Raw genomic sequence first — 22500 nt, forward strand, 5'->3', positions numbered from 1 at the left:
TTTTAAAACTGATCCTTTCGCTAAAATAATCAACATCTCGAAAAAGTTTTACTTTCTCTTTATAAAATAATGAGTAGTAATTTTATGACTTTTGCATGCAAACAAGACTATTTAATATATGCTTTACACACATGATCATATTTATAAAATCAAAAGTTGGTAAAATACTTCTGCACAATGCATCATTCATTACTAAATATTTGAAATTGAGTAAACAGTTAAAATTTAAAAGGTTATTTTAGTTATATTTATCTTAATATTTCTGTAATATCATGTTTTTCTTCTTTGTGCTTGTGCTTATGTTTGAACTTTGTATACTTATTCAAGTATCTGTACACAAATTATACAAACAAGGATAGTAAAAGTTTGGTATACATGAGATTCTTTTATTTGCAACAAAGCAATACTGTCTTGTAAAGAACATATACCAAACAAACTAAAAGAAATAACATTATTCAACTTCAAAAATGAACCATACATCAGGCAACCAAAACATGCAATCAGATATTAAATACCAAACAAAACATTGGAAAATCAGTAATCAAAAACAATAATATGAAACAAAAATAAACAAAGAAGCAGACATAACATGCATATTAAGCAAAAATAAAGCAAAAAATGTTAACAGAACAAAGGAAAACCCCAAAAGCAAACAAACAAAAATATATACATATGTAGCAAGACAGGTACTGTATTGTAAAAAACATAGACAAAAATAAAAGGATGAACATGCAAGAAATAAGTCACAAAATCAAACAAACAAGATTTGCAATCATACATAAAATAATTTTGCAGAGGATAAAAACATAACTTCTTTGATCAAATTACATGGAAATCACACATTTTAGAGAAAATAGGTAAAATAATGCAACCATATGCTAGTTTTTTATATGAAATTATGCATTTGAGCAAAAAACCGTCCTTGTTTGAGATTTGGTCGCCTATGAGTGAGTCGGACGGCATTCGTAGCTGCGGTTGGTAATTTTGCAGAGGATAAAAACGTAATTTCTTTGATCAAATGACATGGAAATCACACATTTTAAAGAAAATAAGTCAAATAATGCAACCATATGCTATTTTTTTTTTTTTTTTTTTTTATATATACAAAATCGTGCATTTGAGTATAAACCGTCCTTGTTCGGCGTTGGTCGGCTATTAGTGAGTCGGACGGCATTCGTAGCTGTGGTTGGTAATTTTGCAGAGGATAAATGCGTAAATTTTCTTTGATCAAATTGAATGAAAATCACACATTTTAAAGAAAATAGGTCAAATAATGTAACCATATGCTAATTTTTATATAAAATTATGCATTTGAGCAAAAGCCGTCATTGTTTGGGTTTGGTCGGCGTTGGTCGACTTAGGTAATTTTGCAGACGATAAAAACGTAACTTCTCTTTGATCAAATTACATGAAAATCACACAATTAAAAAGAAAATTGGTCAAATAATGCAACCACATGCTAATTTCTATATAAAATTATGCATTTGAGCAAAAGCCGTCATTATTTGGGTTTGGTCAGCGTTGGTCGACGTTTAGTGAGACCGTAAAAGAACAAGCATAACACAGAGAAATCATTCAACAAAAACCGTTAAATTTTAAAACTACCAAAGAAGCAGTCACAACCTACAAAAAAAAAAAAAACATACATGCGATTCAACTTTTTTTTTGCTGTGTATTTGGCCATTTATTCAAAATTAAGGTAAAAGTTTATAACTTTACCACATAAGCTAAGAACATGACATAACTATATCAAAGTTGCTGTGCCTGCCTGGGACTGCCATAAAGATATGGTATGAATTTGACATGATCAATTCATATTTCTAGATATTTGTAAGGTATTCATCTATAATTTTCATTTCCAAGCTAAGTGACACTGCACTGAGTCTGACATAAAGATAAAGAAGATTTTAACTATGTTCTATTTCATTCCTCCATTTTCTGTTAAAGTTTCCATGTATTGTGTATGTTGAATCTCTTACCTTTCTCTATCTTTAGGAAAAACTTGAAGTATTAGATGGGGAAAGGCATTTTTTTCTTTTTGCACACCACACATGGGTGATAGTTCCGCCCACACTCCATGATTGAATGTCCCGCTTATTAATTGTAAACAAACAGACGATGCAGTTAAATCTGGTGATTGGCGTACACGCCATCTAGTGAGAGAGCCGCACAGTAAAATGTATGTGGACGATGCGGCTCTCCGTGAGCTTTCCCGTCTTTCCTATATAGTCTTTGGTTATATCCAGGCTTGTTTGCCGTTCCTGAGGGATTACAATTTCCTAATAGCAATCGGTCTGTTCAAGACGACAGGGTAGCTTAGAAATGAAACGAGCTACTGCTAATAAAAGCGTAACATCACTGTGAACGAAAGTTTAGGAAAGGTTTAACTGGGAAATCCACACTTTTGTTTGGCAACATTTCTAAATGAGATCGGTAGGTTTTGAGGCGTTCATCGATCATGATCAATCTATCAAACCGAAGGTAACTGACTTCTGTGATCACGGTCACCGACAATCAAATGCGCACGCACACACACAAGCATTGTGTTCCAAGTCAACACAAGCTGGCTGACAACGCGGAAGTCTGCCTGTGCAGTTATAAGAGAATTTTTTTCCGATACTTTTGACCATCAAGAATCTTTTATGACGCAACTTACAACAAAGTGCTCTTTTCTTCTTCTTCTTGTGAATGAGACTAGCGAGCTTTTGTTTTCATTTGGACATGATCCACGATTGGCTTCTGTCAATGAGTAGGGCAATCAATCAATATCTAGATAAAAAAAAATCGTGATTTGAGGAAGCTGAGGTCGACTTCTAAGTAAGCGGCGTTTGGTGACTACGACTTAGCATGCATGCCTTTTCTTACCTCTACGCCGTGGCCAGGATTCGAACACAAGCCCGAAATCCCACGCGGTTAGCAGACACGCACGCCACAACTAAAACATGGCGAGCCATTAACATCAAGAATGTAATTAACAGACCCTATGAGGCTCTATTGTTGAAAAAACTGTGGCTTACTGTATTACCGTCGACCCAAGCTGAAATAAGATGGGTACTTTCTGAATGGGTTCTAAGATGTGTGTGTGTGTGTGTGTGTGTGTGTGTGTGTGTGTGTGTGTGTGTGTGTGTGTACCTAGTTGTGTTATACGGGAAAGGGAGCTGTGCTCGTAGTGACCCGTCTTTGTATCTCGCAACATCTAGTTTGTTCTTAATTTCTTGTTCTGTCGACCCAAACTGAAATGAAATGGATACTTTCTGAATGGGTTCTAAGATGTGTGTGTGTGTGTGTGTGTGTGTACATAGTTGTATTATACGGGAAAGGGAGCTATGCTCGTAGTGAACCGTCTTTGTATCTCGCAACATCTAGTTTGTTCTTAAATTCTTGCTTGTGTGCGTGTGTGTGTTACAGTGAATGTGTAGTTATGTATTTCATGAAATCCCTAAAAATTGATTAAATTTTGTAATATATACACATATTGTGCGTGTATGTATGTATGTATCTATGTATGTATTTGTGTATTGTGATGTGATTTGTGTAGTGATGTGATTTACGCCATTTCTCGACTGAAATGATCGTAACATTAAACATCTTCATGGCTGATGATTTTTCTGTTTCCTCTGAAACCCCTTTCAAATTACCATCACGAAATCTCAATAATCTCCATCTACTTAAAGCTTAGAATCATAAATGAAAATGCACACTTCGTTTTATGCCAGTGGAATGGATGGTACTGTTTATTCTCCGCCTCACAGCAGACAACTTTTGTGTTCAAATGTTTTGAATATTTCTATGTTATTCTAGTCGTTCCATTCCTCAATGAACTTGGTCTAGTGAAGAAGTTATGCAAGAATTTTTTGTGTTGTTCCAAACCTTAATTGATAAATTTTTCTTCTCTGGCTCATGTTTTGCTTCTATGATAACGACGACATGACGTATGAGCGTGACGCAGCAAATACCATGCGAAAAAAAACGGCCAACATGCCAGTATGTGTTTTCGGGGAAGAAAATGAAAACATTATTAATGACTCATTTTCCCCAACGCTTCCTACAAACGATTCACTCATACCAAGCATCAAGAGAAAATGTTTAATGTCGACAACTTACAATTTAGAATTGTTGTTTGATGACTTAAGTGTTGATTAACTTAACCTGGCTTTGTGTTGCATAACACTGTATACACGGCCGCCAAAATGAAAGATCTGCTTGTTCGGAGATTATTCCCGTCATGAACCCAAGGCTGATTCACTCATTACGTCACCATTTCATGACGTCATCGTTACGCCACACTTTTTTCCAGTGCTCCAGTATGAAAGTGGCTTATTTGGTGACGTAGAAGAAAATTTGTAACGTGGCATTGATGGGATTTTGACATAGTGTGAACTGGCCTTGAAGACTTGCAGTAACAAAAATTACAAATTTGATTAGTAACCAGGTCAAGTTTCTACGCAACAAGAAGCTAGTAAAAAAAAAAGATAGGAATTATGCAATACAAAACGATTACTGCGTTGATAGCGTCGACATTGAGATCAGTCGGGAGTGTATTTCATGCAACGATGACATCTGGCAACTCTGGGCCGAGATGACTGGTGGCATTTGGCTAAATCAAAACTTCCGGTTTGGCGAAGTTCCTCGAGACACGCTCTATTTGGTAGACAATTTTCTCAGAATGAAGACGAGGATGCAAAAACTACCCTCCTCATCTTCTAATTATCCCTCTTCTCTTAATCATTCCTCTTCTTTATCATTATTTTTATCGTCTTTTACCTTATCATTCTTCTTGTTATAATTTTTTGCTTTCAAGATATGTTCTATCCATTGAATAAACAATGGTCTTGATTGTTGATATTACTAATTTCACGGCAATTTAATGCACATTATTCTATAATGACGGCATATTAATCATTTCTTGCTAACATGCTACTCGCTTTTGCTATTTGCTTTGCTAGCAAACTCTTGTGTATCCGTCACATAGGGAATGTTTTGATGGCTACTTTTTGGATAACGGCTAACGAAAACGATAACAAACTTGCCGCCAAGCTTTGTAGTGAAAATAAAAAAAGATGCTAAGCATCGATTTCATATTTTTTCTAATGCTTGAATAAGTGTATAATAACAATCAAAGATAGAGAATAAAATCTCACGTTTAAAGAATAATATGCAAGCTCAGTTCTGTTTACATTCACTCAAGTGAACAGCAGAACTTGCTGTTGATTCTTCCCAGCATGCTATCCACTTTACCCAGCAGTGAGAGTCGGTAGCACGCTACTCACTTTGGATAGCAAGAATCAAAGTAGCAAAAGTAAATAGCATGCTAGCGAGAAATGCTTAGTGTCCCACCATTTTTATATCATAAACTTAGCATTATTTAGAAGCATTGGTGTTTATGTTATGCTGTTCTGTTCTGTTATGCTACATTATGTTATGCAATGTTGTCGTGTTATGCTATGCTGTTATGTAATGTTATGTTAAATCATTTTATGTTATGTCATGTTGTTATGCTATGTTATGCCGTGTTATGTTGTTACATAATATAAGTAATACTGTAAGTTATGAACTTTTATGCTTCGTATGAGGTGCTGACAGCATGAGCTTCATGCTGCCAGGGGACTGGTGAAATTCCTAAGGATCAAGTCGCTTAACTTGTATCCGCCACGGTTTAAACCGCCGTGATTCAATTGCAGTATAACTCAATGAAGGCATTCACACACAGCCGTGCATTTTTTTTTCTTGACTACGCGGTACCGCCGCGGGTTTCCGTGCATCTCAAACCGCTAGTGTGAACAGTCTTAGCATTCATTTAAGACTAGAGATATTATTTCACTAACACCTCTCAGGTACGAAATTGCTCCTGAAAATAGAAACACCGTTTATTGCTGACGAAATATTATAATTTTTCTCAATTGTTGGTTTCCCAGTTTCATAAAAGCAGCGTCAAGAAACTCAAACTGTCATTTTTCTTTCAAAGACGCATCGCTTTTCCTTAGCATCCGTTGATACTATACAGTCTATTTTCGATGTCACTAACACAAGAACAATGTCTCCCTTCACTCGACGCTGCCGAGAATCTTCTAGTTGTTACATCATCGAATTGCTAATTTCAAACTCTCTGTCTCGATTTGTTTTTAGCAACAACTTCTTTTGTCATGTTTGGATTTCAAACGACCAACTTCCTCGCGACTGTTACAGAAAACTCGGGGGATCTGCCGCCGACTGAGTTGCCAACGAGAGATTTTCACGCCCCACAAGCAGTTTGGAAGACTTCTTGTCTGTCTGTTTTTACTCTGTTAGGTTATCTATTAGTGGTTATTCGATATTCATGGGAGTGGCAGGCGCCAGGCTGTAGTAGCAGTCAACACGAGTGATTGTGTACTTGCTGTTGGCATTCTAAGGAAGCAGGTGAGACGTAAGTAGAGTTCTAGCGTGTAAGATGTGTCTTAGTACATTATTACCATGATGTAACCAATGGAGGGTTCTATTGGTGAAAAAAAAAGACATTGTGGTCTCCTGTTGTTATAATGGACTGCATTTCGCTGATATTTTTTCTTGTTCATGGTGGGTAGTGACGATGGTCAGGATGTGATTGTAGATATCTGTAAAGTTACTTGTGAGAAAAAAAACAACAACTAGCAAATGTTATTGGCGAAAACTCCTTTGTGACTGCCATGAAGATTCCTAGATTTTCCTTATTGATGTAATCCATCATTCACAGAGTCACCCCCCACCACTCACCCGACCTCCCTTGGGACCCCCGCCTATTTCCCCACCCAGTGGGACTCCCGCTTCTTACAAGCCCCCCCTGGGACCCCCTCCTTTTACAAGCCCGTGTTCAGTCATGGCTCCACTGCCCAACGAACAGGTGTATTATTATAACTAGGTTGCGGATCTGTCATACTTATACAACCTTTAAGTATCTGATAAGTGGGTCAAAGAGGCAGATTCCTGTGTTACCAGTTAAACATTTATTAGAATGAATCACAATGGCAAAAGCCGATAAGACTGTGAGAATAAACACCTTGTGAGATCGAAACCTTTATTGGTACTACGTTTCGCTTGTTACAGCTTTTTCAAGTACAGACATGACACACACTGAGCACATATAAGCCAACAGGGAAGGAACTGGGAGAGGTTATCAGGGAGGGGTGGGTGGTAGGTGGAGGGGGAGGAGGGGGACGGGTGGGACTTGGTGGAGACAAAGGAGGACATTTCGGACAGTTTGTTGAAGTGGACTAAGGGGGACATTTCATACATTTATTTAATGCGGGTAACAGATGGATGATAGGAGGGGCGATGTTAAACATGCCTCTGTTCTGCTCAATGGTTTTGAAGCTTTGAATGGCGGCCGCTTCGAGGCATTTTCTCCTCACCCTGTCTGGTTCACTAAACAGAAGTTCTGCGTTATCCCAATCCATCAGGTGGTCGTTGGTGTTCCGGTGGATAACACAGGCGTTGGTGGTGATGTTGTTCCGGGAATCGTAGCGATGCTCCCGGATCCGGGTCTTCAGGTCACGGGAGGTCTCGCCGATGTATACTATATCACATCCAGCACAGGGTATGCGGTAGACACCAGCGATTTTTCCCCACATCTCGTCCTGGCTGTCACTCCTTGAGAGCTCTCTGATAGTTCTGCTGGACTGGCCCACTACCTGAATGTTGCAACGCCCAAGTGTCCGGGTGAGGGTGGCGGTGACGCTGCTGGCTGGAAGGATAAGCCTCCTAGCTGGATCTTTTGTTGGTTCCCGCCCTTCCATTATTTTGAGTGCGGGAACCAACAAAAGATCCAGCTAGGAGGCTTATCCTTCCAGCCAGCAGCGTCACCGCCACCCTCACCCGGACACTTGGGCGTTGCAACATTCAGGTAGTTCCTTCCCTGTTGGCTTATATGTGCTCAGAGTGTGTGTCATGTCTGTACTTGAAAAAGCTGTAACAAGCGAAACGTAGTACCAATAAAGGTTTCGATCTCACAAGGTGTTTATTCTCACAATTTATTAGAATGTCCCATTCATAAAAATCAACGTAGGACTAATTCACTGTCAGACAAATCCTGGGTAGAAATATTAAACTAACATAAGGCAGTGGAATAGATTTCTTAAAAGTAGATCTATTTTATATTTCAATTTAAATGTACTATTTATTCATACTCTTACATTTCCTGTAAAATAGGAAAAAATTTAAGGTTAGATACGTTCTACATACCAACATACAAATATTTGTGTTGTATGTATATATATGTATATAGGTATATACGTTTGTCAATACAGTAGTAGCCGATAAGGAGACTTCCTTGAATTTAAAACCGATAAATATGCGCTGAATGGCCCTACGGCTCCGGCGCTTGGCAACAAGGCCACAAATCTTGTAAAACAATCTTGCAAGCCCCCGTAGGACCCCGCCTCTTCCCCCCAACCCCAGTGGGACCCCCCACCCCCGTGGGACCCCCCCACCCCCGTGGGACCCCCCCACCCCCGTGGGACCCCCAACCCCAGTGGGACCCCCCACCCCCGTGGGACACCCGCCTCTTCCCCCACCCCCCGTGGGAACCCCGCCTCCTCCCTCCCACCCCCCGTGGGACCCCCGCCTCTCCCAGCCCTCTGGGAACCCAACCTCTCATCGTCCAGAACCCCCGCTTCTCCCCCCCCCCCTCCGCCATCCGTGGGACCCCCGCCTCTTCCCCCCACCCCCGTGGGGACCCCCGCCTCTTCCCCCCACCCACCGTGGGGACCCCCGACTCCTACCCCCCACCCCCGTGTGGACCCCCGGCTCTTCCCCCCACCCACCGTGGGGACCCCCGCCTCGTCCCCCTACCCACCGTGGGGACCCCCGACTCCTACCCCCCACCCTCCGTGTGGACCCCCGGCTCTTCTCCCCCCACCCCGGCTCTTCTCCCCCCACCCCGGCTCTTCTCCCCCCACCCCGGCTCTTCTCCCCCCCACCCACGGCTCTTATCCCCCCACCCGCGGCTCTTCTCCCCCCACCCGCGGCTCTTCTCCCCCCACCCGCGGCTCTTCTCCCCCCACCCGCGGCTCTTCTCCCCCCACCCGCGGCTCTTCTCCCCCCACCCGCGGCTCTTCTCCCCCCACCCGCGGCTCTTCTCCCCCCACCCGCGGCTCTTCTCCCCCCACACCGGGCTCTTCTCCCCCCCCCCCCGGCCCTTCTCCCCCCCCCCCCGGCTCTTCTCCCCCCACCCCCGGCTCTTCTCCCCCCGGCTCTTCTCCCCCCGGCTCTTCTCCCCCCCGCCTCTTCTCCCCACGCCCGCCTCTTCTCCCCCCACCCGCCTCTTCTCCCCCCACCCCCGGCTCTTCTCCCCCCACACCCGCCTCTTCTCCCCCACCCCCGGCTCTTCTCCCCCACCCCCGGCTCTTCTCCCCCACCCCCGGCTCTTCTCCCCCACCCCCGGCTCTTCTCCCCCCACCCCCGGCTCTTCTCCCCCCACCCCCGGCTCTTCTCCCCCCACCCCCGGCTCTTCTCCCCCCACCCCCGGCTCTTCTCCCCCCACCCCCGGCTCTTCTCCCCCCACCCCCGGCTCTTCTCCCCCCACCCCGCCTCTTCTCCCCCCACCCCGCCTCTTCTCCCCCCGCCTCTTCTCCCCCCGCCTCTTCTCCCCCCGCCTCTTCTCCCCCCGCCTCTTCTCCCCACACCCCCTGCTTCTCCCCACACCCCCGCCTCTTCTTCCCACACCCCCGCCTCTTCTCCCCACACCCCCGCCTCTTCTCCCCACACCCCCGCCTCTTCTCCCCCCACCCCCGCCTCTTCTCCCCACCCCCGCCTCTTCTCCCCACCCCCGCCTCTTCTCCCCCCACCCGCCTCTTCTCCCCCCCGCCTCTTCTCCCCCCCGCCTCTTCTCCCCCCCGCCTCTTCTCCCCCCCGCCTCTTCTCCTCCCCGCCTCTTCCCCCCGCCTCTTCTCCCCCCACCCCCGCCTCTTCTCCCCCCACCCCCGCCTCTTCTCCCCCCACCCCCGCCTCTTCTCCCCCCACCCCCGCCTCTTCTCCCCCCACCCCCGCCTCTTCTCCCCCCACCCCCGCCTCTTCTCCCCGCACCCCCGCCTCTTCTCCCCGCACCCCCGCCTCTTCTCCCCGCACCCCCGCCTCTTCTCCCCGCACCCCCGCCTCTTCTCCCCCGCCTCTTCTCCCCCGCCTCTTCTCCCCCGCCTCTTGTCCCCCCACCCCCGCCTCTTGTCCCCCCACCCCCGCCTCTTCTCCTCCCCCGCCTCTTCTCCTCCCCCGCCTCTTCTCCCCCCCCCGCCTCTTCTACCCCACCCGGCTCTTCTCCCCCCACCCCCGGCTCTTCTACCCCCACCCCCCGGCTCTTCTACCCCCACCCCCCGGCTCTTCTCTCCCCCACCCGCGGCTCTTCTCCCTCCCGCCGCGGCTCTTCTCCCTCCAGCCGCGGCTCTTCTCCCTCCAGCCGCGGCTCTTCTCCCCACACCCCCGGCACTTCTCCCCACACCCCCGGCTCTTCTCCCCACACCCCCGCCCCCGGCTCTTCTCCCCCCAGCCGCGGCTCTTCTCCCCCCCAGCCGCGGCTCTTCTCTCCCCCCAGCCGCGGCTCTTCTTCTCCCCCCAGCCGCGGATTTTCTCCCTCCAGCCGGGGCTCTTCTCCCGCCAGCCGCGGCTCTTCTCCCTCCAGCCGCGGCTCTTCTCCCCCCTGCCGCGGCTCTTCTCCCCCCCAGCCGCGGCTCTCCTCCCCCCCCCCGCGGCTCTTCGCCCCCCCCCCGCGGCTCTTCTCCCCCCAGCCGCAGCTCTTCTCCCCCCAGCCGCGGCACTTCTCCCACCAGCCGCGGCTCTTCTCCCTCCAGCCGCGGCTCGTCTCCCTACAGCCGCGGCTCGTCTACCCACAGCCGCGGCTCTTCTCCCACCAGCCGCGGCGCTTCTCCCCCAGCCGCGGCTCTCCTCCCCCCAGCCGCGGCTCTCCTCCCCCCAGCCGCGGCTCTTCTCCCCCCAGCCGCGGCTCTTCTCCCCCCTGCCGCGGCTCTTCTCCCCCCAGCCGCAGCTCTTCTCCCCCCAGCCGCGGCTCTTCTCCCTCCAGCCGCGGCTCTTCTCCCTCCAGCCGCGGCTCTTCTCCCTCCAGCCGCGGCTCTTCTCCCCACACCCCCGGCACTTCTCCCCACACCCCCGGCTCTTCTCCCCTTAGCCGCGGCTCTTCTCTCCCCTTAGCCGCGGCTCTTCCCCCCCCAGCCGCGGCTCTTCGCCCCCCCGCCGCGGCTCTTCTCCCCCCAGCCGCAGCTCTTCTCCCCCCCGCCGCGGCTCTTCTCCCTCCAGCCGCGGCTCTTCTCCCTCCAGCCGCGGCTCTTCTCCCCCCAGCCGCGGCTCTTCTCTCCCCCCCAGCCGCGGCTCTTCTCCCCCCAGCCGCGGCTCTTCTCTCTCCCCCCAGCCGCGGCTCTTCTCCCCCTGCCGCGGCTCTTCTCCCCCCAGCCGCAGCTCTTCTCCCCCCAGCCGCGGCTCTTCTCCCCCCACCCCCGGCTCGTCTCCCCCCCCCCCCGGCTCTCCTCCCCCCACCCCCCGGCTCTCCTCCCCCCACCCCCGGCTCTCCTCCCCCCACCCCCGGCTCTCCTCCCCCCCACCCCCGGCTCTCCTCCCCCCACCCCGGCTCTACTCCCCCCACCCCCCGGCTCTACTCCCCCCCACCCCCGGCTCTACTCCCCCCACCCCCGGCTCTACTCCCCCGACCCCCGGCTCTTCTCCCCCCCCACCGTGCTCTTCTCCCCACACCCCCGGCTCTTCTCCCCACACCCCCGGCTCTTCTCCCCACACCCCCGGCTCTTCTCCCCACACCCCCGGCTCTTCTCCCCACACCCCCGGCTCTTCTCCCCACACCCCCGCCTCTTCTCCCCACACCCCCGCCTCTTCTCCCCACACCCCCGCCTCTTCTCCCCACACCCCCGGCTCTTCACCCCGCCCCCCGTCTCTTCTCCCCCACCCCCGGCTCTTCTCCCCCACCCCCGGCTCTTCTCCCCCCACCCCCGGCTCCTCTCCCCCACACCCCCGGCTCCTCTCCCCCCACACCCCCGGCTCTCCCCCACACCCCCCGGCTCCTCTCCCCCACACCCCCGGCTCCTCTCCCCCACACCCCCGGCTCCTCTCCCCCACATCCCCCGGCTCCTCTCCCCCCCACACCCCCGGCTCCTCTCCCCCACACCCCCGGCTCCTCTCCCCACACCCCCGGCTCCTCTCCCCCCCCCACACCCCCGGCTCCTCTCCCCCACACCCCCGGCTCCTCTCCCCCACACCCCCGGCTCCTCTCCCCCACACCCCCGGCTCCTCTCCCCCACACCCCCGGCTCCTCTCCCCCACACCCCGGCTCCTCTCCCCCACACCCCCGGCTCCTCTCCCCCACACCCCCGGCTCCTCTCCCCCACACACCCCCGGCTCCTCTCTCCCCCACACCCCCGGCTCCTCTCCCCCACACCCCCGGCTCCTCTCCCCCACACCCCCGGCTCCTCTCCCCCACACCCCCGGCTCCTCTCCCCCACACCCCCGGCTCCTCTCCCCCACACCCCCGGCTCCTCTCCCCCACACCCCCGGCTCCTCTCCCCCACACCCCCGGCTCCTCTCCCCCACACCCCCCGGCTCCTCTCCCCCACACCCCCGGCTCTTCTCCCCCACACCCCCGGCTCTTCTCCCCCACACCCCCGGCTCTTCTCCCCCACACCCCCGGCTCCTCTCCCCCACACCCCCCCGGCTCCTCTCCCCCACACCCCCGGCTCCTCTCTCCCCCACACCCCCGCTCCTCTCCCCCACACCCCCGGCTCCTCTCCCCACACCCCCGGCTCCTCTCCCCCACACCCCCGGCTCCTCTCCCCACACCCCCGGCTCCTCTCCCCCACACCCCCGGCTCTCCCCCACACCCCCCAGCCGCGGCTCTTATCCCCACACCCCCGGCTCCTCTCCCCCACACCCCCCAGCCGCGGCTCTTCCCCCCACCCCCGCCTCTTCTCCCCCACCCCCGCCTCTTCTCCCCCCACCCCCGCCTCTTCTCCCCCCACCCCCGCCTCTTCTCCCCCCCCACCCCAGGCTCTTCACCACCCCCGGCTCTTCTCCCCCCAGCCGCGGCTCTTCTCCCCCCAGCCGCGGCTCTTCTCCCCCCAGCCGCAGCTCTTCTCCCCCCAGCCGCGGCTCTTCTCCCTCCAGCCGCGGCTCTTCTCCCTCCAGCCGCGGCTCTTCTCCCCCCAGCCGCGGCTCTCCCCCCCCCAGCCCCGGCTCTTCTCCCCCCACCCGCCGCTATTCTCCCCCCAGCCGCGGCTCTTCTCCCCCCCGCCGCGGCTCTTATCCCACCAGCCGCGGCTCTTCTCCCTCCAGCCGCGGCTCTTCTCCCTCCAGCCGCGGCTCTTCTCCCTCCAGCCGCGGCTCTTCTCCCACCAGCCGCGGCGCTTCTCCCCCCAGCCGCGGCTCTCTTCTCCCCCCAGCCGCGGCTCTTCTTCTCCCCCCAGCCGCGGCTCTTCTCCCCCCAGCCGCGGCTCTTCTCCCCCCAGCCGCGGCTCTTCTCCCCCCAGCCGCGGCTCTTCTCTCCCCCCAGCCGCGGCTCTTCTCCCCCCAGCCGCGGCTCTTCTCCCCCAGCCGCGGCTCTTCTCCCCCCAGCCGCGGCTCTTCTTCTCCCCCCAGCCGCGGCTCTTCTCCCCCCAGCCGCGGCTCTTCTCCCCCCAGCCGCGGCTCTTCTCCCCCCAGCCGCGGCTCTCCTCCCCCCAGCCGCGGCTCTCCTCCCCCCAGCCGCGGCTCTCCTCCCCCCAGCCGCGGCTCTCCTCCCCCCACCCCCGGCTCTCCTCCCCCCACCCCCGGCTCTCCTCCCCCCACCCCCGGCTCTCCTCCCCCCCCACCCCCGGCTCACCTCCCCCCACCCCCGGCTCTTCCTCCCCCCACCCCCGGCTCTCCTCCCCCCACCCCCGCCTCTCCTCCCCCCCACCCCCGCCACTCCTCCCCCCCACCCCGGCATCTCGTCCCCCCACCCCCGCCTCTCCTCCCCCCCACCCCCGCCTCTCCTCCCCCCCACCCCCGGCTCTCCCCCCCCCCGCGCCCCCGGCTCTCCCCCCCCCCGCGCCCCCGGCTCTCCCCCCCCCGCCCCCGGCTCTCCCCCTCTCCACCCCCGGCTCTCCCCCTCTCCACCCCCGGCTCTCCCCCTCTCCACCCCCGGATCTACCCCTCTCCACCCCCGGCTCTCCCCCTCTCCATCCCCGGCTCTTCTCCCCCCCACACCCCCGGCTCCTCTCCCCCCACACCCCCGGCTCCTCTCCCCCACACCCCCGGCTCCTCTCCCCCACACCCCCGGCTCCTCTCCCCCACACCCCCGGCTCTTCTCCCCCACACCCCCGGCTCTTCTCCCCCGGCTCTTCTCCCCCACACCCACGGCTCCTCTTCTCCCCCACCCCCGGCTCCTCTCCCCCACACCCCCGGCTCCTCTCCCCCACACCCCCGGCTCCTCTCCCCCACACCCCCGGCTCCTCTCCCCCACACCCCCGGCTCCTCTCCCCCACCACACCCCCGGCTCCTCACCCCCCACACCCCCGGCTCCTCTCCCCCCTCACCCCCGACTCCTCTCCCCCCCACACCCCCGGCTCCTCTCCCCCACACCCCCGGCTCCTCTCCCCCACACCCCCGGCTCCTCTCCCCCACACCCCCGGCTCCTCTCCCCCACACCCCCGGCTCCTCTCCCCACACCCCCCGACTCCTCTCCCCCCCCACCGGCTCCTCTCCCCCCACACCCCCCCACCGGCTCCTCTCCCCCACACCCCCGGCTCCTCTCCCCCACACCCCCGGCTCCTCTCCCCCACACCCCCGGCTCCTCTCCCCCACACCCCCGGCTCCTCTCCCCCACACCCCCGGCTCCTCTCCCCCACACCCCCGGCTCCTCTCCCCCACACCCCCGGCTCCTCTCCCCCACACCCCCGGCTCCTCTCCCCCACACCCCCGGCTCCTCTCCCCCACACCCCCGGCTCCTCTCCCCCACACCCCCGGCCTCTTCTCCCCCCACACCCCCGGCCTCTTCTCCCCCACACCCCCGGCCTCTTCTCCCCCACACCCCCGGCCTCTTCTCCCCCACACCCCCGGCCTCTTCTCCCCACACCCCCGGCCTCTTCTCCCCCACACCCCCGGCCTCTTCTCCCCCACACCCCCGGCCTCTTCTCCCCCACACCCCCGGCCTCTCCTCCCCCACACCCCCGTCTCCTCCCCCACACCCCCGTCTCCTCCCCCACACCCCCGTCTCCTCCCCCACACCCCCGTCTCCTCCCCCACACCCCCGTCTCCTCCCCCACACCCCCGTCTCCTCCCCCACACCCCCGTCTCCTCCCCCACACCCCCGCCTCTTCTCCCCCACACCACCGCCTCTTCTCCCCCACACCACCGCCTCTTCTCCCCCACACCCCCGGCCTCTTCTCCCTCACACCCCCGGCCTCTTCTCCCCCACACCCCCGGCCTCTTCTCCCCCACACCCCCGGCCTCTTCTCCCCACACCCCCGGCCTCTTCTCCCCCACACCCCCGGCCTCTTCTCCCCACACCCCCGCCTCTTCTCCCCACACCCCCGCCTCTTCTCCCCACACCCCCGCCTCTTCTCCCCACACCCCCGCCTCTTCTCCCCACACCCCCGCCTCTTCTCCCCACACCCCCGCCTCTTCTCCCCACACCCCCGGCTCTTCTCCCCCACCCCCGGCTCTTCTCCCCCCACCCCCGGCTCTTCTCCCCCACACCCCCGGCCTCTTCTCCCCCACACCCCCGGCCTCTTCTCCCCCACACCCCCGGCCTCTTCTCCCCCACACCCCCGGCCTCTTCTCCCCCACACCCCCGGCCTCTTCTCCCCCACACCCCCGGCCTCTTCTCCCCCACACCCCCGGCCTCTTCTCCCCCACACCCCCGGCCTCTTCTCCCCACACCCCCGGCCTCTTCTCCCCCACACCCCCGGCCTCTTCTCCCCCACACCCCCGGCCTCTTCTCCCCCACACCCCCGGCCTCTTCTCCCCCACACCCCCGGCCTCTTCTCCCCCACACCCCCGGCCTCTTCTCCCCCACACCCCCGGCCTCTTCTCCCCCACACCCCCGGCCTCTTCTCCCCCACACCCCCGGCCTCTTCTCCCCCACACCCCCGGCCTCTTCTCCCCCACACCCCCGGCCTCTTCTCCCCCACACCCCCGGCCTCTTCTCCCCACACCCCCGGCCTCTTCTCCCCCCACACCCCCGGCCTCTTCTCCCCACACCCCCGGCCTCTTCTCCCCCACACCCCCGGCCTCTTCTCCCCCACACCCCCGGCCTCTTCTCCCCCCACACCCCCGGCCTCTTCTCCCCCACACCCCCGGCCTCTTCTCCCCCACACCCCCGGCCTCTTCTCCCCACACCCCCGGCCTCTTCTCCCCCACACCCCCGCCTCTTCTCCCCCACACCACCGCCTCTTCTCCCCCACACCACCGCCTCTTCTCCCCACACCCCCGGCCTCTTCTCCCCCCACACCCCCGGCCTCTTCTCCCCCACACCCCCGGCCTCTTCTCCCCCACACCCCCGGCCTCTTCTCCCCCACACCCCCGGCCTCTTCTCCCCACACCCCCGGCCTCTTCTCCCCCACACCCCCGGCCTCTTCTCCCCCACACCCCCGGCCTCTTCTCCCCCACACCCCCGGCCTCTTCTCCCCCACACCCCCGGCCTCTTCTCCCCCACACCCCCGGCCTCTTCTCCCCCACACCCCCGGCCTCTTCTCCCCCACACCCCCGGCCTCTTCTCCCCCACACCCCCGGCCTCTTCTCCCCCACACCCCCGGCCTCTTCTCCCCCACACCCCCGGCCTCTTCTCCCCCACACCCCCGGCCTCTTCTCCCCCACACCCCCGGCCTCTTCTCCCCCACACCCCCGGCCTCTTCTCCCCCACACCCCCGGCCTCTTCTCCCCCACACCCCCGGCCTCTTCTCCCCCACACCCCCGGCCTCTTCTCCCCCACACCCCCGGCCTCTTCTCCCCCACACCCCCGCCTCTCCTCCCCCACACCCCCGCCTCTCCTCCCCCACACCCCCGCCTCTCCTCCCCCCCACCCCCGCCTCTTCTCCCCCACACCCCCGCCTCTTCTCCCCCACACCACCGCCTCTTCTCCCCCACACCACCGCCTCTTCTCCCCCACACCCCCGCGCAGACACACGGGACCCCCGAACACACCCAAACATACGCACGGGATCAGCCCCCCGCCTCCCCCGCCCACATACCTACCCCCGGTCATACTTTCTTTGGCTCTTCATCCCTCCCCACCTCCACCTCCCTTCCGCGGACCGAGAGTCCTCCCGGTGCTCACTGACCTCTCGTCCCTTTTAGCCACTTATATTCTAATTTTGTATCTTGCAGGATCTAGTTTCGTGGGGTCAGGAGCTTGTTCCAAGAGGCGCCGGTTTAACCAGAAGGAACCTCCAATTCTAACTTCTCTTTAGCCGAAACGACAAAATGAATGACGAGAATGACCATGATACCACGTACACCTTACACACAAGAAGTAGAAGGAAGGACAGTGAAAGTTCTGAAGAAGAGGCATCTCCACAGGCTCTCGTGTCAGCTAGTAAGTCTGGGAAAGTAGTCTCCAGCAAGGTTGCCAATTCGAAAACTCCAAAGGCAGGAGTCTCGAAGGTGACTGAAAAACAGCCAACGAATTCCCGTCCCCCGTACATGACGATGGTTGTGGAGGCCTTAACGAAGTTGGACAAAAAATCTGGTTCGTCTCGTCAAGCCATCCAGAAGTACATCACTGAAACGTATGGAATTGAAGAGAGTAAGACCAAGCCTCACCTGCACAATGCTCTTGTCAATGGCGTCCAGAATCAGGTCCTCGTGCAAGTCTCTGGAACAGGAGCTATCGGGTCGTTTAAGTTGGTAAAGAAGCCACAGAATTCTGGCAGTGCAAGTGGAGGGGAGACGTCCAAAAAGAAATTGCCAACAGGGAAACTTGTCAAGAAAACTGCAATTGGCAAATCTGCAGCTGGCAAACCTGCAGCTGGTAAACCTGCAGCTAAAAAACCTGCAACTAAAACAAAAGCTGCTGCTGCTGCAAAGTCTACAGCTACAAAAAAGCAACAGTGAAGCGGAAGACATTATGAAAGTAATGGAACAAAGGGCGTGGTTGTGCAAGTGTCGAATTTGCGGGGTTCTTTGGGTTTATGACCTTGCGAGTTACGAAGGAGCTGTTGGATAATGAAACTGGAATTCTTAAGTTTGGTAACTTTCTGGAAACGTTCCATTGGACGAGGACACCATTTTTTAACCGCCTTGTAATTCTTAAGCTCGTTGCTCGGGATTTTTGCCTTCTTCGCGTTGATATGCCATCCAAACATTTATGTACAGATCCTTTTCCCAGATGTTTAAAATTTTATTCATGTTTCCTTTTTACAATTTTAATTTCAGAATATTTTAGGAATAACTATGAATCTCGAACGAAGTGTTTGAAGAATGCAATCTTTGAATGCTAACGTTTTAAAAGCACCTGAATCAATGTTTGAATTTAGAAATTGTAAATATTCATGTGATCTAAGTAAATATTTATAGATTTTAGAATTGTGAATGGTCGTGGAATTTTGGAATTCGGTGTTTGTGCAGTTTTTGAATTGTGAATGTTCATGAATTGTGCACGAAATTGAGAACAAGTGAGTGTCGCTTTTTCAGACGTTTCCTAAATTGTAGTTGGAATACTGAAGCTTCAGAGGCTAGTTTATTGCGCACTTAATACAGTAATCGAACAACTGTTTCAAGTGTTGAACAATAAAATTTGCGTGCTAGTGGCATTTTCATTAGCAGGTGTTCGCAACTGCCAACGAGGAAATTATTTTCAAGTTAAGTGTGAAGTCACTGGAAAATGTATAATAAAGTTACAAGATTAAACATTTCTTTTATATACCTCGCCAATGAACTTCAGTATCTACTTCAATACTCCAAAAAGTTAGGAATAGGCTAGGCCCTTATGTTGCTCCCTCCCCAATTTCTGGGGTTGATGTTAACAAGGAAGTTAATGCAAAATGACTCGGCATGGACTTTGATAACATGTTGGACTCCTGACCTGTAACTGTTACCCTCCCGGATGAGATCCAAGCTCGTATTCCCCGATCTACGTGTAATGCATAGCTATTATACCCCTATTAATGCATAGCTATTATACCTTGTATAGCTATTATACCCCTCCTCTAATAGCTCCACTTGAACGACTACACAAAGATGCCACACACACAGTACAAGAATCCCCTATATGAACTACGAATTCTCCCCACCATTGTTAGACCTTGCAGCCCAACCACATCCTACAAATTACAAATGCGGAAACCTTTTGGTCCATAAATAGGTCGGATGCGGAAAAATGTAATAAAAAAAAAGTAAATTACAAATAAACGCATAGGTATAGTTAATTAAACACGGAAATAGTAAATATTAGTAAATATACAGATAACTAGTAATAAAAATCAAGCAAATAATAAAACGATAACTCGTTTGAAACACAAGAATTTCGAATACATCCCCCATGGTCATCCAACCAACCAAAACCCTCGCCGATAAGCCTTCACCCACCAAACGGCCAATCTTCCCACACAAAGGAAAGTACAAAAACTCTGTACCCACCTTCACAAGTCGACACGGACTCTCCAAAAAACCTATTCATTCCCAACTCCTACTCCACCCCAAGACTTGTAAGACCTTTACTCTAAGGAAAGATCTCTCCAAAAGAAACCCTAGAAGACATAATGGAGTAGGTCCATCAGTAAACTCTCAACCCCCAGAAACTGACAAATTGTTTCCCTTGTCAAAAACAAAAGATAGATATCCCTTATCCACAATATCCATTGCAGCCTCGATATTAAACATACAAGCTGAAACCAATCCTATCCCAGTACTGACCACACACGCTAATACTAAACACCATGTAAGCATCCTAGGTCTAATGACCCCTATCAGACCCAAACTGGAATGAAAGAATACGTATCCAGTCCTAACCAACACCCAATAGAAATTATAAATCCTACACCAATAGCCAAAGACCCAGAACAACGTCTAGCTAAACAATACTCCATTATACAGTGAAATTTCAATTTGCCAAAGTAAAGTTCTCACAATATCAGTGATACTGCCAAATATACACAACACCCAACAATAACCACTTACTGTCACCCACCCCCTTAAATAACAGACTCTAAACCACATGTGCGACAAAATACAAACGCCTCTCCCTATAGCTTCTTACAAAAAACTGGACTATTAACAATCACAAATACCCTTGACCAACATAGGAAATATAACGCACGACAGCAGCGCGAAATTGCCCTGGATGATAAAAATGCTGCTAAACTAGTCCATAATAACTACATAGCGAAGGCTAACTTTATTAGGGATCCAGTATAGTACACATCCATTTGGGGAAAGAATGGCAGACCTGCTGGAAATTGCCAACAAAATCTTGCCCACAACAACGCCTAGCCTTGCTGCTTCCAATACACCTTTGCTTCACTTCAAGATCAAATGCAAGCTGAAGCCATCCGACAATAATCTCCCAAATCTGTAATGCAGGATTACAATGCAACTTGTTCAGTTTGAGAAGATCCACGTTAGATGCTACCCCTTCATTAATTATACTGTCAAGTTGTACTGTTACATGTGATTCACTTTGGCCTTTGGATCACGTGTTGGACTCGTGATCGACAGCTATTTCCATCCCGGAGGAGAGCTCAGAGCTCGTATGACCGATCTATGGGCAATGCTATGACCTTACACGCGCACACACCCGCAACTCCTCGCCCACGAGAGTTGGAGTAACGACTCGAAACGCAGCGATACTGAGATAATTTCAGCCCTGGGCAGGATTCGAACCAGATACCGCCGTACTGACAGTCTGAGACTCTATCAACCGCGCCACCGGTGTTAAAAAAAAAAAAGATTGGTAGACCAAGTGATGAAATATATACAAAACTGGTTCTAGAATATCATGGTAATTTTTTCTTGGCATGGAATAAAAAAAATATCTTTGCAATTTTGAAGCTCATAAAAACCACGGTTACTAATCCTATTATAAACAATATAGATAACTAATACATCTGCATACTATGGATGCTATCCCCTCATTTCTAAGAAGTAACTTCGCCAAGCCTGAGGCAACGTTCACAGGAACGGACATGCCCGCTGGGCTCCACGGCGGGCACAAATGAAAATGACGTTAGAAGACGGGAACAGACAGACAGACAGACTACTGGCAAACGACTGATTTGCCCGTGTTACCCCCGCCTACGCCACCTTCACCTGTGCCGAGTTGGAGACCAACAGGCATGCCCGGATCCCGTTGCCACATGAATATATAGTCATTGACACTTCTTCCCTATCATCCACAAGCACATTTTCACCTATTCATTTTAACGTTTGGTGGCTAAAGAGGCATTCATTGAGACGATACTTTAAGATGGCCACACGCAGTTAATGAATGACAAAGTAACAGATATAGGGAGGTAATTGTGAGAGAGATAGATGGTGGAAGGGAGGAGAGGAGGGAGGAAACTTACTCGTACCTTGATTGAATGAGACTGAAACGTAATAGTGCACTCACTCCATGATTTGCCCAGCGAATCCAGATCATCTCCGTTGTCTCCCTTCCTTTCCTAAAATTGTCCCGTTTGTTTCAATGTGGACCACCTTTCAAGAACATTTCTCAGAGTCCAATCTGGCGAGGCGACACAACAACTACTATAACGCAGCTGACTGTTTACAACGTGCAAATAACACTACTTTATTTTTATTTCATTCTTTCCCATTCTCTTGCTTTATTTTTTCTTTTCTCTTTTTTTTTTCTTTTCTTTCCCATTACTTTCTCTTCTTGTATTTCTTTATTGCATTTTTCTCTATTATTGTTGTTTTCTTCATTGGCCTTTCTTTGTTTTTAATATTTTCACTTTATCTTTATTACTCTTTGTCTCTTGTTTTCTTTTAGTAACCTAAATTTCTCTTTAGTATTCTTATTTTTTTCTTTCTCATTCTTTGTCCATAATCATTCTTCCATTTTTTTTTTACTATACGCACAGTATTGAGCTGCTGAAAATATGTCGGTGATACAAGAAGGACCAAATTTTAAAGAATACAACAATTATGTTATAATCATTTATTTTCAGAAATAGAAATTGATACACCCAAAATAGCAAGTCCATAGCACCACAATCCCCATGAAATATAACATTTTATTCGTGAACACTGTTATATTCCAGACAAATAATGACGAGCATAATAGCACAAACTCAAAGCACATTATTTGCATAAACCATCATATTTATTTGACTGTCCAGAAGGGCACTGGGATGCAGGCTCCCCCTGGGCGTAGAAAGGCTTGCTTAGGAAATTCCCTGCCTTTCCGTAGTTGCAGGCGTAGATGAGACACTTGTTGAAGGAAGAGGGAGATCCTAGAGGGGAGCAATTATCGTAGTAGGTCGCTCCGCAGCCGACTTCGTGAGTGTCACCCCAAACTATCTGGAGAGGGGAGGGGAGGGACGTCAGGGGATTTTGAAAACCGATGAGCAGTTGGAAATTATTTTC

General features: G+C 53.2%; 3 protein-coding genes across 4 annotated transcripts in view; 2 read left to right on the plus strand and 1 right to left on the minus strand.

The window, feature by feature from the left end:
* The window catches only part of LOC143038352 (uncharacterized), a 42838-nt gene extending 25451 nt beyond the window's left edge, over positions 1-17387 (plus strand). The window contains exon 3 of the mRNA XM_076207383.1: positions 17305-17387. Within this exon, the coding sequence (XP_076063498.1) occupies positions 17305-17387 (83 nt within the window). The remainder of the gene's footprint in view (positions 1-17304) is intronic.
* LOC143038647 (putative histone H1.6) lies at positions 6255-18825 on the plus strand. 2 transcript variants are annotated; one of them, XM_076208141.1, is made up of 2 exons: positions 6255-6403; positions 17305-18825. In XM_076208141.1, exon 2 carries the CDS (start codon positions 17401-17403, stop codon positions 18028-18030), a length of 630 nt encoding a protein of 209 aa, XP_076064256.1. In that variant the 5' UTR covers positions 6255-6403; positions 17305-17400; the 3' UTR covers positions 18031-18825. The 2 variants fall into 2 exon arrangements, with proteins under 2 accessions (XP_076064256.1, XP_076064257.1); XM_076208142.1 differs by having other exon boundaries at positions 6255-6396.
* Positions 18826-22104: 3279 nt separating this feature from the next.
* The window catches only part of LOC143038259 (uncharacterized), a 21976-nt gene continuing 21580 nt past the window's right edge, over positions 22105-22500 (minus strand). The window contains exon 8 of the mRNA XM_076207275.1: positions 22105-22434. Coding sequence (XP_076063390.1) covers positions 22216-22434 — 219 coding nt within the window. The 3' untranslated portion in view covers positions 22105-22215. The remainder of the gene's footprint in view (positions 22435-22500) is intronic.

Source organism: Oratosquilla oratoria, chromosome 24 (assembly GCF_046742065.1).
Source record: "Oratosquilla oratoria isolate Oo_2021 chromosome 24, ASM4674206v1, whole genome shotgun sequence".
In the NCBI taxonomy this organism is placed as follows: Eukaryota; Metazoa; Arthropoda; class Malacostraca; order Stomatopoda; family Squillidae; genus Oratosquilla; species Oratosquilla oratoria.

Coding starts and splice junctions, on each gene's coding strand:
- LOC143038647 (XM_076208141.1), top strand. CDS start 17,401: ATGAATGACGAGAATGACCATGATACCACGTACACCTTACACACAAGA.